This window comes from Zosterops lateralis, assembly GCF_965231275.1.
Source record: "Zosterops lateralis genome assembly, chromosome: 1".
Taxonomy (NCBI): domain Eukaryota; kingdom Metazoa; phylum Chordata; class Aves; order Passeriformes; family Zosteropidae; genus Zosterops; species Zosterops lateralis.
The window spans coordinates 53,671,931-53,688,816 of record NC_139762.1 but is presented as its reverse complement, the minus strand read 5'-3'; the positions used below and the strand labels follow the sequence as shown (position 1 = coordinate 53,688,816).

Genomic DNA, 16,886 nt, shown 5'->3' with positions numbered 1-16,886 from the left:
GGAGATAGGTACAAGACCTCTTACTATGTCCACACATCTGTATCACAAGTATTTAAACACAAGCCAAGATGTGAACTTAAGCCAAGGTGGGCAGTTGTGTGCCCAGTCTCTCACTCAGCAATTTTCAGCAAATTTCAGCAGCTTTCATGTACCAACATGCCTGTTTTCAAGCACTGCATGGATTTCTTTACATCAGAGCAGCAGCCAGACAAACAGCCAGACATGAACAGAGAAAGAAGGAGGTCATAGAATTTATTAAAGTCACATCTGTAGCCTGCACTGAACCTATGTGTAGCTCTGCAGTGAAGTTTCATATCTTCTACAGTTGATGGATGCCAGCAATTTAGTCCTGATTGGATTTTCAGTAACCAAGGACTTTCCAGCAACCAGAGTAATAGAGAAAAAAAACTTAGTTTTCTTGAAATATCTTTGTTTTGTTTTCTTGTCTGCTTTCCTTAGTCCTGGAAAGAAGAGGGGCAGGGAGAAAGATCTGGGTAGAGAAGAACATTATTGTAATTTTGCAATGCATAATCCTTTATAAAAATAGCCAGTACTTAAGATCTCTTCTGAAATAGCTCATACCCTCAGTTAACCTAAAATCAGCAGACATGACTGAGGAAATGACTATGAGATGAAATTGCACGCATTTATAACTGGTGGATTTGTAGGTCATTTCGAATGTTTGTGGATAAACTGCCATAACTTGCAGGTCGTTTCAGTAGAAATACCCTAAGTAGGTGAGAGAGAGGATCAAGTGGTGACTGAAAGGAAACAGGTTTTTCAACGTCACGAGAGACAGCAGTGCCTGCAGGTGTCTGCCCTATTTAGTGTGCCTGGATGTCCATGTGCACATACATGTAAGCCCTATCATGACTATGCTGTCCTTTGTTTTATCTGTATGTTGAGTGTATTTTGGATTGCCTGTACTTCACATAAAACTTTGGTGATCCAAAAATACATTTATAATACTGCATTGGGAAAAAGTTATGATGGGAGATGGCTAAAAAAAGAAAGAAGCATTAAAATTTATATATTAAGAGGCAGACTTTATGCTTCATGGTTAACTTTTAGGTTTACATTTCCTGATTTCTTGGAACTTGACAGAATAATCGTGTTCTCTTAACATAGTTTTGTTGATAGAATAAAGTTATATAATACTGCACATTTTTTAAAATATTTTTTTTTCCCTGTAACTATTACTCAGACCTCTTTTGTTCTCAGGCTTTCTTACAAGTGGGGAAATGGATGTAGGTCAGTATGTTATATATCATCAGACGTGCATAAGAATATTTCTCTAAGAGAATTGTGAAACCTTTGTTCATTTTTAATCCTTGAATCTCTTGAGAAACATTTTTCTTTTCCATCAGATATCTGGGTCTTTTTTCCCTGGCTAGCTGAGTTCTCAGTCAAGCTTGTTTCCATCTGTATTGAAAGCATGCAGCACCTCCTCACTCAATATCTCCACTTTAGGAGGAGGCTTAAATTCTTACATCTGTAAAGTCTGATGAAAAGCAACTAAATTGTTCTTGCAATTCTGTGATGTTTGTAAAACAATGTTGCGATGTCAGAGGCTTATCTGGCTTCCCTTTTTAACTCAACAAGTCTGATTTTCATTTACACTGAGGCAGATTTTGCCTTTACACCTATGTGGTAGGACTGTGTGGTGAACCTAAGTATAAACCACATTAATTAGACCGCCTGTTGATATTCTTAGCAAAGGACAACCAACACCACTCATAATACCTAACTAACCCTGGGTAATTGTTAAACTTCAGTTCAGAAAATGCATAAATGGACATATGCATATCTCAGATACCAACACATTTGTAACTTTTTTCTGGCGGACTGCATCTGTACTAGGACTGTGATTCCAGAGGTGAAATGTTTGAGGGCACCCCAGGGCTGGTAGTGTACACTTGAGTCAGTTACATGAGAATATTTAAAATACAATACCAGAAAAGTCTGGAAGTGCCACTGTTGTCAGGAAACCCTGGTTTTTAAACAGCTTGTTTATTTCTTTTATTTTTCCCCAAAGGATCTCACTTAACTTTGTCATAGGCACGTTTGGAAGCTGCTGTCAGGTCGGAGTTCTAACAAAGCTGTAGTGATCACTGTTGGGGTATTGGGATTTTTCTGGTGTTTGGCTTGGGTGTTTTAACATGTATCTGAGAGGGAGGAAGGGAATTTTTATAGGATGTAAAGATCTGGAATTTTAGAAATTGATTTCTTGCTTTTCTTACAGCATCCTCCACTTCTTTTTCCTTTGTTTTCCACTTTTGTTCTATTGCCTTTTTTACTCTTTTCTGGTTCCAGCTTTTCCTTTTGTAGTGAATTTTTTTCACTTTTTCTTTGGCTTCTTCCTTTCAAGGTTTTGAAGAGCTTCTGGATTAGGAGAAGTTTAGACTGCTGGAAAAGCATGCTGACCAGAACAAGCCTTCAGGACCACTTGGCTGCCTCTCAGATAGTTAGCTGATGACTGTGTGAGCCTCACAGTGGGGTGGTCAGAGCTGGCAGGAGTGCCCAGGCATGTGAGACATCTCCTCTCTTGCTCTGGAGGTGAGCTGTGGCCATGTCAGGCTTATCTTGCGGGTCTGCTGTAGTTAGTGATTTCCCTGAAATGACAGCACTCCTGCATTTAGCTGACACCACTTTCCCTTCCTATTGTATTTAATGACTTTATGTTCAGAAGACTTCCAGTCTGCACCAAGGCAAATCCTTCACAAGGCTTTTGATGCCTACCAATTGCTGTAATGAGTTCATCTTTTACTGGAGATAAGATTTTTGTAAAAGCTGCTTCTCCCCAGAAGTCCTTCCTATACCTCAGGTTTGCTTAGTGCCTTGCCACACTCATTTTCAGAATGAGTCTGGCCTCTGTTTTCTTCATCCTTTAGATTGGACTTTACATACAGGAAGTGTCATAAAGAGAGCTGGATTTATTTATCAAGTCATAAGGGAATTCTTAGGTGGGATGTTACTGATTGCTTTAACTACCTAATGGGATATTGTAGGGAAAGGAGGCAGGCTCTACTCACAGCACACGTTGAAATGATAGCAGGTTGTGGACACAAGTTGCAGCAAGAGACATTCTGATTAGGCTTCAGGAATATCTTTTGTCTCAAGGGAGGAGTCAAACATTAGAATGGGCTGCCCAGAGAGCTTCTGGGATCTCCATCCTCAGAGGTACTCAAAGCTGAACTGGACAGGGCCCAGAGTAGCCTGCTCTAAGTTGGACCTGTTTTGACTGAAGGATTAGGTAATTTCAGGAGATTGATTCCAACATTGTTTATTCTATGGCAATGTGATTACAATCAGTATTCCCACAAGCCCACTTCACTGGAGAAGGCTGTTGACTTTTTAAAGCTTGCTGTTCTAGAAAGCAGCAACCTAAGAAAAACAAAACATCAAGTGCTGTAGACAGCAGAAGCCAGTTGGAAAACAAAGGCTATTTTTAAATAGAAAGGATTAAAATAAAACAACCACAAAATCAGACAAATAGCAAAACAAGCAAACAAACAAAAAATCAAACCCATGGGTTTGGTAAGGTGAGATAAGCAGTTTCTGCTGAGTCTAATGGATCTGCTAAAAGAAGAAACACTGAGTGTAAACGAGACTGCATTAACTGACTGCAGATACTATAAAAGCAGATTTTCTTTTTCTTCTCAGCTTTACCCTTTCTGTGGCATCCTAACTTGAAAAATGATCTGTGTAGTGTAATGTTTTATTAGGAATTCAGCAAAATTGAGGGACATCTGAAGTAGCACAGATATTTCTCTACTTTTAAATTCAAACTATAAATCTACAGTCTCCTCATTTCTGCCCAAAGTAGGACCCAAGGCTGAAAGTAAAGTGTCTGTAACTCGCTTCTGGAAATAATGGTATTCATAGTTGAACTGGTATTTGAGGCATTCATCTAGAAGAATGGGCATTGTTCACTGCCTAGCTGCTTCTTTTATGGTGCAAAGGGTCATTGACTCGGTTCCTTTGTCCAGACGCTTTGACAGCATGACTAATGCTCTGAGCCCTTCTTCAAACACAGCTTAGCCGAAAGATACTGTTCTCTCCCTCACCTGTCAGCATTACTCATCTGTGCACTCATCTCATCCAAACCATGGTAGAAGAGCTGAAGCTGTAGTGAAGGCAGCTGCTGTCTAATAGTTTCCTGCCTTTCAAAGACATCATGGATGTGTCCGTGTTTCTGCTATATATGCACTATGTTTTGGTGACTCCAGTCATTTCATAGGCAGAGAGAAAAGGTCTTGGCAACAATTTTTTAATTCTCTATACAAACGAAGTGTTTTCATGAAAAGTTTGAATTTGAAGTCTGTGGGGCAAATTTTATACAAAATTACATGATCCAATCAGTGTCCAAGAGGCCTCTTCATCTGTCAATGGCAAACTTCCCAGTTATTGCAGTGGCTTGCAGGATATTGCTTAGGTGTTCCAGAGAGGATAATATTTACAAGCAGTTCTTGCTGACGGAGTGATTAAGCACATTAATAGTCTATGTATATGGACCTGTCAGATTTACAGGGCCAATCCTGTTCTGCATTAGGCAGCTGCCTGGTGTAAATCTGATCATAACACCAGATTTTCTTAGAGGTTTTTTTTTCTTTGGATGGTGATAATGCTGGGAAGCAAAAGCTGTTTAGCAACCCCAAGGAGCCATCTTCCCTGCTAACTAAACCGGAGTTTGTTCTGAGCATTGGGTCTGTAAAATACTGCTGTGCTTTGGACCACTTTACCCTTGCTGAGAGACTTCATAAGGCTCACAGGGTCACTGGCACCAAATAGTCCATGGTCTCAGAGCCAATGTGGGGGCAGTTGGTAGGATATGCTGCAGAAAACAATCCTCCCCAAAATTTGATAAGTATAAGTGAAATATCTACTGCTTGGATGTAGCCCAGCCCTCAACCCAGAAACAGCAACCCAAACCCTACAACCTGCATGTGTGATTGTCTTTCAGTATCTGAAAATCTGAGGCTATTTAAATAAAGTTTCAAAGAGTGAAAGAAGATCAGATCTCTAATCAAAGCTCTTCCTCTGCTGCCAAAGGATAACTGAAGTTTACTAGGCAGAGTTGTTGAAACAATTAAAAAGCTGAGTTTAATAAATTTTTGGAAGAAAAAGATACAGGACTCTGTGGGAGGTACTAATTTCTTGCCTCAGTCCTTGATTTTGTTTTAATTGGAAGAATTTGCTCTTTACATCCTTATTTGAGATTCTGGTTATGGTGAAAGAGCGTTCTACACACATAGGATTGGTCAGGGAATATGAAATAGCTTCATGCCAGCATGGAAACCTCCATATAGTTGGTATGTAGTGTCCCTGGATGTCCTTTTGTTGTAAGCCTGTTGACAGTTGCCTTTTAGATGTCACTGATGCACTTCACTAAGCAGCAGGTTTTTCCCCAGTATTTTAGTTTGGCTGCCACAGTTCATAATCTACTATCTGGCGAAACAATTCATAACATTTTCCATGGGAGGAAAAATGTTTACTCACTTTCTTGCGACCTATTTAAGGGGTTTCTTAGACAAAAGCTTTTGGAATGAAAACTTCTTTCTCCTGGGAATAAATAAAATAGTCAATAAACAGTGCTGCAGGGTGGGGTAAAAGATGTGTTCTTCAGAGAGAGGGCAGCTGTCATGTGCCCACAAAAGGCAGATTCTCCACTTAACTAGGGAATGGCATTGTGAAAGTGGTGTATTACAAGGCTGGAGTGCTGCTGACCATGGCACATGGGGATGCCTCTGTGTGTGTGTGGTCACAGTCCTTGAGGGCTGTGCCGAGTGCCCAGCAGGAGTTAGGCTGCTGCTGCTGGAGAAGCTGGCAGCTGTTCGGAAGCACCTGATAGCAAAATACTACTGTGCCAGCACAATGGCTTAACAAGCTAACAGGATAAGTGGAATATATTGCATTCAAGAGCTAGATAATTCTGTTAGCAGAGTAGGGGTTGCAGTTGAAGCACTGCCACTAATTAGGGGTAGATTTTCAAAGTGATGCCTGGGATTATAGACATAATTCTGTCAGTGGCAGTCAGGGAGCTCAGATCTGCATTTCTTCCTTTCAGAATTTGCCCCTTGCATCCCAGAGCAGCTTCTTCACTAGAGAAGCCAAGCGATGGTGGGAAAGGAGGCACTTAGTCCATGTTTGCTTGGTCAATTTTTTTTCAAAACAGTTTATTTTTAAATTCAGCACCAGAGAGGAAATGGGAATATTCACCCATTTGCAGAACTACTGAGGAATTCCCTCCCTAAAGAAGATGGTAGAATATGAAGTATGAACTCAGGATGATGCCTGATATTATCTTACTGTGATAAGATGCTTCACTGCTGAGCTGTAGAAAATGTAAGCCTTTTTCCACTTGTTTTGAAGAGTTGATCTAATGTTAAGCATTCAGTGATGTCAAGAGTGCAACAGTGAAAGCCAACAGAAATTGGTAAGGGGAGAATAAATTTTTGAGGACTGTTCTGGACTCCTGTGCCGTGTACACTCTGGTGTATTAAAACAATAGCTCCAAGCTGGTTTAAACTCAAATCAGCAAGGCTGTTAACCTTACTTATTTTGCTTTAAGTCTGCTGGTCTTGAAAAGCAGAGAACTGGAGCTTGAAGTAAGCATAGTGCAGGCAATGACTGGACAGCCTGTCTTTTGCACTTCAACACCACATCTTTAGCTCTGACACATGTAGCAATACCTTTACTGTTTGCTGATGCACAGTTTGGGGCTGAGTTGAGGCTGTTTTTCATTTTCAATTTGAATCAAGCACAGGTTGTAGCTTTCCCTTTTTGCAATGCTCTAAATCAATAGCTTTTCAACCTTAGAGCCTGTGTGTACAAATAGAAACTATTTTGTTGCTTTATGGTTTCCAGTCTTCTTTCATTGTAGATTTCCATCTTGATTATAGGTCTGGAGAGTACTGCTTGGAAGTGTGAGCTCTTCTGAATACGTTGATATGTCCTTAGATCTACTTTTTAAAAGAAACACTCTTGTGAATAGATAGTATTGCCCCAGCTAGAGCTTTGCAAGTTTACAGTACCTGACTGTTTAATCTGTGTTAGATATTTGTGTAGTTACAACCTGTGCTATCAGTGTAAAATATTCTAGGTTTTAATTAGCATCCTGTAAAATGGGAACTTGATTATATTGAGCATTAGGTCATGTGCATGATGCTCATTATGATATAAAGTCAATGAAAGCAAACAGGTAGTGCAGCACTTAATATCACTGTAATTTCCTCTGTTTAAATGGAAGAAGTACTGACCTGTGGGAGGTAATTTATATCAGTTAAATGTCACCATTCTCTTGCAGCAGAAGCTACTGATACAAAAGTGCTTTGGCTGTCAGTGAAGAGTAAGATTACTTAATCTAGATGTTTCTTCAACTTACGGGAAAAGAAAATTCATTTAGTTTTGTTGAATCACTTAACACAAGCGCAGTGGCCAAAAAAGTCCTTTTCCTTCTGGTGGAGGACAGAAATCCTCTTCCTTCTGGAGAGGAAGGGTGCTACAGAACACCAAAACATTAGAGTGTTTTCCTGTGCTGTGTGTGGGAAAGGGAGTAGGTGCTTGTATTTGTCAGCTGTGCATGTATAACTGTGGTAGATGCATATAATAAAATCATATTTATCCTGTTTTGTATCAGCAGGACTTTAGGAATAGTTAAGTTGTACTGCACAATAGGCAAACATGCTAAAAGGAATTTAATGCTGCAAAGGAGGTTTTGACAGCATGCTGCACTATTACACAAATTAATAGTACTTTTCAAAAGTCCAAAAGCAGATTTTCTAGTACAGCACTAGATAAACACTGTTACAACAATTAGTTTCCTCCAGACCTGTATTCACACTGTACCTGTGTCCAAAAGTATTTTCTTCATCATAACTTAGAGCAACAGGGAGGCTGAATAGGGGCACCCTAAGGGTGCCCTGTAAACCACATTATTTGCAGGAGCAAGAGTATTGTGCTTGTTACTCTTCTACATATTTAGGTAGACTAGTGAAGGGAAGGGTATTTTAGGAGATATTCTTAATTAGTTGTGAGAGTCTCTGTTTCTGGCTTTCTGCTTAGACAAATTTTTAGTGACATGCTTGGAATTTTGCCTCAGCAAGAACTGATGGACTGTAATACTCTGGGATTTCTCAAGATGATTATTTTTTTTTCATAACACATGCCATGGCTAAAGAGAAAGTCTCAAGGGCACCCTTTGCTAGTGTGAAACCTGCCCCCTTTCTCATTCAAGGTCACATAACCTCCTTCTAGTATTGGAAGGAGCTACTCACAAGGAAAAGTGATTCCAGGACAAGACTATTATTTTTAGCTTTCAGTCTTCTCCTTCAGCCTTCTTTTTTCTCTGTACTGTAAAAATGAAAAGCACTACCTAAGCTGGACCATTTCCTGAGGTCAGCAAGTCCCGACAGGCTTCAATCTGGCCTCAAGTACCTTCCCATGTTTCACAGGTAGCCCTCACAGGTCCTGGTAGTCATCTTTCACCTTGCTTCAGAGGCTGGGAGAGGTCTATCACAGACCAGGAGATTTTACAGTGTGTGTTTACTGGAGAATATTTTAAAGGAAACACTGATGCTTCTCTAACTGTTTGAACATACGTGCTGACATCAGTGGCAATGATGCTGGCTCCAATTACATTCAAAAGGAACCAAAAGGAGGTTTGAACCTAGTTCAGGAAGCCTTTGGTTTTTGGAGAGTATCAGTTAGGCTGAGACTTGCAGCTCATGTCGTATCTTCATGTCTAGATATAGCAGAAGTATGTAATAAAAGCATATTAATTTTGTTTTTTATCAGCAGGACCTGTAAAATACTTAGGCTGGGTTGCACAATGTGCAAAAATGGCATTATAAACAAAAAATATCAAGCTAATTCAGATTGAGCTCTCACTTCAAGGGCATGAAAAAGCACAGAAGTTATTGAGGGAAAATCACATTTGTTCCTTTTCATGTGAGGGACTTCAAGCCCATAGGATGTCAAGTGATGAGAGGAATGTTGTCTGTCTGTCAGCTCACTGTGTTTTAAGTGGCAGTTGAGAAGACAGAGGGGGTTTTACCTCCTGATGACTAAACTCAAGGTTTACTTACAGTGACAAAACTCCCAATGTAATTATATTGTAGCCACTAAAATCAGTCTGGTTTTCCTTCATGATGAATGGCAAGCAGGAACAGTATGACCTGTGCACATCTCTGTCCCGGGCCTCAAAATGAAACATGTTTGATACGGCTGCTGATGAGCTCTGGTGACCACTTACCCTCTTTTGCCCTGCTCTGCATCAAGTGCAATCTTGTCCTCATTACTGAGGACAGTCTGGTATTGCATTAGAAAACAGTGAATCCAAACTGCAGTGAATAGCTTTTCTTACATTCAGAAAATCAGGCTTAATGTTGGGAGATTTATCTTCCTTACTTCCTTGCTGTTCCTTCTGACTTTTTGAAAAGCCAATATTAAAGAATAGTCGCTTTCATGGCCTTCCTATTACCCTTCCTATTCTTTGAGAGAGGGTGTTTGCCTGCTCCTGAGCCTGCTCTGGTGTGTGTCCTGGCATGCCTAAGGACCCGTATCATGGGTGAGAAGGTGCTGTGTATGTGTGAGGAGAGTGGCAGACCAGTGCCTTTAGACCACTGGAGGGTGAGGAGCACAGGTTTGTGATGGTAGAGCTACACAGAAGGCTCAGCTGCATGAAGTCTTTAATGGTGCATCATAGATCTCAAACCAAAGGACAAAAGCTTCTCTCCTTCAGCCTTTCTGCCATGCATTCCCTTTCTCATCCACCTGGTCAGGAAAAAAATCGAAAAAGCTTCCAGCAAGTGTTTCATTTTGCTAAGGTTAATTGCTAGGCATTCTCAAAATGTCTGGCATGCTGATGTAGTGCTGCATCTCAAAGAGTTATGCAGGGGTCAGCTACTGAGGATGGAGCTCGTTTGCACAGCAGGGCTGGCTTTTAGTACCCCTGATTGTGTGGCTGAGTGGTGAGCACTTGACAGGGCGCTGTGGGGTGCACCTGCTTCACAGAACAGATGGACCCTTCAGGAGAAAATATATTTATTTTGTTGTTGTTTCACTTATGGAACTGGATGTGTTATTACTCCCCTTGTATAATGGCAAGCTTTGCTGGTGCAAGTTTGATCATGCTGCGATGGTTTGCTTTTTATCAGGATTTGTGCCAACACTCTATTATAACTGTCTCAATATAGTTTTACTAATGTAGATATGGTCCCTGAAGGGTCATTTAATAGCAAATATTTTTAAGTTTTGAACATGTTTGCAGGACCCCATCAGATCCACCGTGTTTTGTTCAAAGTATAGTCTGCTGAACTATTCTATTGGCATGATGTATGACATATGTGGCAGGTCTAAATAAAATCCCAGAAAAAATATTGAAGAACTAGACAGAAGCACCTTTTATAAATGTGCGCATATCTACGTTGGTTGTCCCATTAATACCCTGGACAAATTCATATAAGTAAGCATTAAAGCATAATGTGTAATTAATACCTGACAGTGATATAGCATGAAAAATGCATGTTGACAAGGAAATGTCATTGTTTCTTGATGAGATCACAACTTTGGCTGGTAAACATTGCTGAGTTCTTGTCATAAAATTCCCAGAGTCACATATATTCTGATTTAAATGTGTCTCTATCCAGAAAGTGGATTCAATAAATATATTGAAACCTACTTTGCTGAGAAGGCCAACAGTACAATTTCAACTAATTAGCTGTGATCCAGTAGGGATGCTTCTACTGGAATTTATTCATAGTCCCACCCTACTTAGTACCTTTTATCCTATTTAGATAGTCTAGAAGAAACAAAATTATTATGACTAAAAGTCAGGTCCAGCAAAACCCATTATTTTATAAGGATGTCTAAATTCAATCCATATATTTTTGATCTAGGTCTCATCTGTGTGTGGTTGTTAATCCCTGCTAGCTGGGCTAAGTACCCGCTTGCCCAGGTTTTGCACTATCTGGGAGCAGAGAGCAGCTTGTTTTCTAAGTTAAGCTTGACTACACAATATTTAATATACCGAGCAATGACTCACAGCTGAGTAGGGCTTCATTTACTGTTTCCCATCAGAAATTGGAACTTCACTGCATAAATGCTATTTTTCTTTTTTGGCTGAAAGCTGAATGGCAAGAGTGACATGGAGCTGCTGCTTCCCGGGGGCAGAGCAGCACTTGGTTTGACTCCAAAGTCAGTGGGAAGCAGTACTCATAGCACCACCTCCCTGCTGACACACAATGGCATCTCCTCTGCCCTGCTCAGGGACTCCACACAAAAACTACCGGTGGTAGGCTTCTCCTAATCCCCCAGACACTGGATCATGGGTGCTGTTGCTTCCCAGTTCTGATCACAGCCAGAAGGCAGCTTGGGGCCTAATTTGCACAACGTCAGCTCACCAGTAAACTTGCTGAACCAAAGACTGACATTAAAAACTGAACTGTGCAGTACAAAGAGTAATCTGTGGAGCTTTATTTCTTTATTTCTTTATTTCTTTATTTATTTATTTTTAACACCATCCTCAATGCATGTTTTTAGCATAATTCACAATAGGTTTTTTGTGCAGGATACTAGTAAGCTCTCAGAAGTCTTTCCCAAAGGTACGCAATACACTTTCTGGAATAAGATTTTCCACGAGTAATAACAACTCTTGAAAGTTGTTTCAAGAGGTGATAGCCACATCCCCATCCTTATGTACTACTTTTATCTCCTGACTAATGAGTAGTTCCTTTTTGGGTGAAGAACTACTGTATTCAAATTACAGTAGTATTTTTGCATCATTCTGATTTTTTAAGGGAAAACTTCCAGGCAGGGATGACTTAGGTCATTAATGGTTAAATGGTTATCTAGATAAAAACATGGTTTTGATCTCTGGTCATATAATTGATTCTTAGTTGTAAAACTAACTAAGAATCTGTGAAAAAGACAGTTACTAAGTAATTCTCTGTTCAAGAGTTGTACGACACTACTCTTTCTCATAATTCTTTATCTCCTGCAGATTTTTAAAAGCATCACCAATGAAGACTCAGTCCAGGGACAAGGAAGTCGGAGACTGATAAGTTTTTCATTGTCAGGTAAGTCACTGCTGATATGAAAGTTTTAAGCCCAACAAGTTTGGGACTAAAGTTACTACAACCTTTCATGTACACAAGTGTGTAAGTATATGTATGCATATATTTATACATGGGTTCTTTGTGGCTCTAGATGTGATGCTGAGACAGAGAATAAATATCTATGATTATTGCCATGCTCTTTTCCTTCAGTGAAGGTTATGTGCTGAAGTAGCTTGTTCAAGCAGAGTTCTAGGGCTATATTAGGTTTTTCTGTTTACAATTAAATATGTAGGTCAGGGAAAGCAAGATCAAAGGCGTATGCTTTATTTACAGAGCAAAATGTGATTTGTGGTAGTACTCTGTTCCTTAGAAAGCATGTTCCACAGTCATGATCTGGACCTGAGGCAGATCCATGTGCTGTGGTGCAGATGCTTCTCTGTATTGCTCAAAAGTGACTCTCATACTTCTTGAGCCAGAAAACTGCTCTCACTTACCTGCATTTCATGCAGAATGCTCAGCCTCATTATTTGGCATGTCAGGGCAGGTTTTAAAGGCTTAGTATGTTTCCATGTAGTAGCTATGAACCATTTGACCTGGCTTTGGTAAGAACAACATGTAAATCACATCTGTATATACCAGTTTGTCAAAAGAGAATGGTTATGAACATGACTCTTACTTTGGAGTCTTATGCTTGCTGCTTGGTTTCCATATTTTTTTAGCTCCTGGAAGACAAAGAGAACGATGTTTGACTTGACTTGGAAATTCTTTGAGCATGTAGTACAGAGCAAATATGTTACCCTAGTTTGAAAGTTTTACAGGCATAGGCCTTTAAGTATAAAGTCCAACTCTTGGACAAGCATCTCAATATATTATTGATTTTGGCCATATGATTTATTTCAAGCTTCCCTCTATTAAGGATGCATGTCAGTGCTTTTCCAAATTAGGCAGCCAGTGTGGTTCTTGAGAGGTTGTGTATGATACATGGCAGATCATGCTGACATTGGACAGGGCTTTTTTAACACATTACTTAGTTTTGCCAAGTTGCACACTAGACATCCACCTATCAGTTGGTAAAACCACAGGTTTAGCTCAACAGAAATAAAGAAGTAGGCTTAATATTTTTTAATGTCTATAAATAATCTTACACAGAAAATGTGGCCCAGAACTAGTTACAGTTTTTCATTCTCTCAGATTCTTTGGCCTAGAGGTGTCAAGAGTAGTAATTTGTGAGGCTGCTAAATAATGTGGTGTCAGTGGGCCCTTTTATACACTAGAGTATCTAATTTACAGCTTGATTTAAAGTATATAAAGACCATACCTCATAATACATTTGGGACATCTTATCCAGTGATTTACAAGCAATTAATCTGCATATATATATCACATCCATATTAACAACATCACAGCCAGATATATGAAAGACTTTGATAAAATATTTTTGCAATTATTTAATCAAAAATCTAATTTATCAAAATAGTTCCTTTTCAGTCTTTCTGAAATTAACAGATTAACACATCACAAGATTTATTTATTGCCTTCTTAGTCAACACTGCAGCAACAAAATATTGTCTCTCTCAAAGCAGAATTATTGCTATTCCTATATCTATTATGCTAGCTAATAAATGCAAATCAAGGCAGACTTCCCAGAGGCATCAGAAGGAACTGGGATTCTTTTCCATTTGCACCACTATGTCAGCAGTAATCTCTCTATTGTCACTTGCTTATACAGAGTTTTACTTTTCCATATCTATATTTTGGTATACTGTCATCTTCAGTCATTAGTTAATATAGTCATTACTTAAAAGGTAGGTTTCCAAATTCTGGTTTGCAGTGGATCGGCTTTCCAATGGGTGCAGTTCCGGCCAGCCCTGCCGCCACTACATCCAGGGGCTCACTTTGCCAGAGGCGTGGGCAAACTCGACCACGGTGCGGATAGTGCGCAGAATAGAAAGGCGGGACTCTCAGGGTGTGCAACCAAGGGATGCGTAGCCCCAAGGCAGCGCTCCGGAGAGAGACGCTGGCCTCGAAATGGCACGGCTTTTTATTGAGTGGGTTCAGGGGTGGGATTGCGTGGGACCAATTACAACCTTTTGCCATCGTATAATGAGGCAATGCACAACTTTTGAACCAATAACAAGTAACTTGGGGAGGAGGAATACATGATGAGGGGGTGGGGAAGTTATATAACTTAAAGATTGACAGGTAACCGAAAAGTGGTAAACAACTATTATGGGATGGGGTTACCAGGACAACCAAGATTTTGGCGGGAAGGTTTGAGGGGGGGGGGAAGGAAAGTCTGAGGGAAGGAGAGAAGGAGAGGGAAGGAGAGGCCATCTTAAACAATAGAAATAAATACAAAATTATAAAACACAAATTATAAAACCAAACCGGAGCAGTGAAAACCCAATTGGAATTGAATTTAAGCACCACCACACTGGTTGATTTAGTTGCAGTTAAAAAAAAATTGGCTAGAGTGTCATTAGTGTGACTGGAGCCCATTGCACCAACCAGAGGATGCCCTAAGCAGTCTATAATCTAAAGAATGCAAGAAAAGCTATGCCTTCTGCCATATAATTTTTTTTAGAAGAAAAAGTTATTAGAGTGGGAGAGAAAAATCTCAAAGTAGGCCAAATCACAAGAAATGCTGAACAACATGAGTGTGTTTCAGTTGACTTGCATTGCTTTCTGTAGTGGTGAGAGTCCAGTGAGACCCTGTGTTAAAATGAACTGTGTGGAAACAGGGTTTTTTTTCTAAAAAGCTGTTGACAAAGTGCTTTATTCTTTCTGTAGTTTATTGAGTATTTGGTTGAACAAAATTAAACTGTTTCACTGGAGGTTTTGTTTGAGAAAATATTTCTGGATTGAATAAAAATGTCAAACAATGAAAAAGGTGTAAAATGATCCTTCAAGGCACAAGAATATGACTAGCTTCTTGAGAATAGAAATAGCAGGGAGTTTGCATCATGTCATCAGGTGGGTTTTTTTTACTTCATGTTTGCTTCCTTGAAGACTGGAAGTTGATCCTGTGAAAGGCTGGTTTAGATTAATAGGTTCACTGGCAACACTGATCTCAAAGAAGGTAATTTCCCATGATTAAGCTTCTTAATAATCTTTATGATGACTGTATTATTATAGCTTTCATTATTTAAGACACTAAGAGAAATATTTTAAGCCTAATTTAGCTAGACTGAAAAAAGCCTTTAAAGGAAAACTCTGCAGTCTACTTTGCATTTACTTTTCAAACGTACCTTTTCCACAGTTACCAGTGAATGTCATACTTCCAATAAGGTGGCTGAAAAGCATCAGAGCTCTCTTTTGTGAAGTACAGAAGGAAAAAATGTACTAAGCTTCCCAAGATGTACCAGCTACTTCACTTGCAGGTTCATGTTTAGCAGCAGTATAACGCATTTGCTGAAAGCCCTTAAAACCAGTCTTGTTTGTTGGTATATTTAGAAAGTGTTATCATGAGGTTTGCATAATATGGCTCCTAGCTCTATGTTGCATTAAATAATTTTTTTCAGGCTTTAATATTTCACATATCTCATGTTTTTGCACACTTTATTTATAAGTGTCTCTGGGAAACAAATTACCAGAAGATCCTAATATTTCACAAACATTCAGACATTTATCTCCATTACACCTCTCTGAGAATCTTGTTAGTTGTTTTTGTGTGGTTTTCAGACCAGGTATTCAAGTAATAACAGTTGTCACTTTATAGAAGTTAAAGCATAAATCACAACTGAAAATAGTATAAGGTTTGCTAAGGGTCGTTATGACAGTCGTTGTTAGCGTGAAATACTTGTTCAGAATGCACATATATAATGCACTTTATTTTTCCAACAATTTTTTAAAATTCTGGTGGCTGACTTTATAACTACTAATCCCACACCTTTTTCTTACTTGTCAGATCTTGTGTCAAGGTGAGGTGGCTTTTTTCCATGCCTAGTACACATTGTGCCTACGACATATGCCTAGACTAGCGGTTGGAAAGGCCTCAGAAGGCTTTGAATTCAACTGCTCTGTTCTCCTATTTGACACAGGACACCTTGCCCTGTGGTGGTGAGCTTTGTGTGAGTTTGGTTCAGATGGATCTCACAGATAGGTGTGGAGTCGGGATCTGAGGACACTGAGATGGTACTTTACTCCAGCAGTTAATCACTTGCAGTGATAAAAACACTCCCTTGCTGTGATAAACTGTTAACATTAATGGTTCAGACTTTTTCTGTGTTTTCCCTCTTGATGAAGATGAAAAGGTAGCCTGTCTCTCAGACATTTTGGAATAATTAATTTATTCCACTGCTACTTTTCATTTATTAATACACCTATTTTCTTCCTAATACCTCTACTACCCTTCTTCTAAACAAATGAAAAACCCTTTTGTTTTTCTTTGAAGCATTTACAGCTAGAAAAAATATTTTCTTATGTTTTTCACTGTCATTAATATTTTGCCTAGGAGTCCTGTGGCAGAAATATTTTAGTTTATCTGATCCACTTAGTCTTCTTTTTAAATCTCAGACCTTAAAATATCTTATTGTGCAATTACACTAGCCCTTTCTTTTTCTCCTGCATTTTTTTTTAAAGAAAAGTGAAGTCTGTCTATATGTCTGTAATTGCTGAGAGCAAAAAGAAACATTTTATTTAACCTCTTGCATATCGTCAGTTGCAGAATCTCATTCAGTAGCTGATCAAGTCAGTCATCTCTTGTACTTTAAGTAGTATATTTCTCAATTCTGCTGCATTAGTTTGCTGTGTTGGATTTTAAGAATTCCTATCATTGCACATTGCTGTTTGATTTCTAAACTCCTTAATATTTGCTTCTTGAAATCTGAT

General features: G+C 39.2%; 1 protein-coding gene across 1 annotated transcript in view; it reads left to right on the top strand.

Moving 5' to 3' along the window:
• The window catches only part of HECW1 (HECT, C2 and WW domain containing E3 ubiquitin protein ligase 1), a gene marked incomplete at its 5' end in the record, with an annotated part of 164,575 nt that overhangs the window by 57,888 nt on the left and 89,801 nt on the right, over positions 1-16,886 (top strand). The window contains one exon of the mRNA XM_083885048.1: positions 12,002-12,077. Coding sequence (XP_083741174.1) covers positions 12,002-12,077 — 76 coding nt within the window. The remainder of the gene's footprint in view (positions 1-12,001; positions 12,078-16,886) is intronic.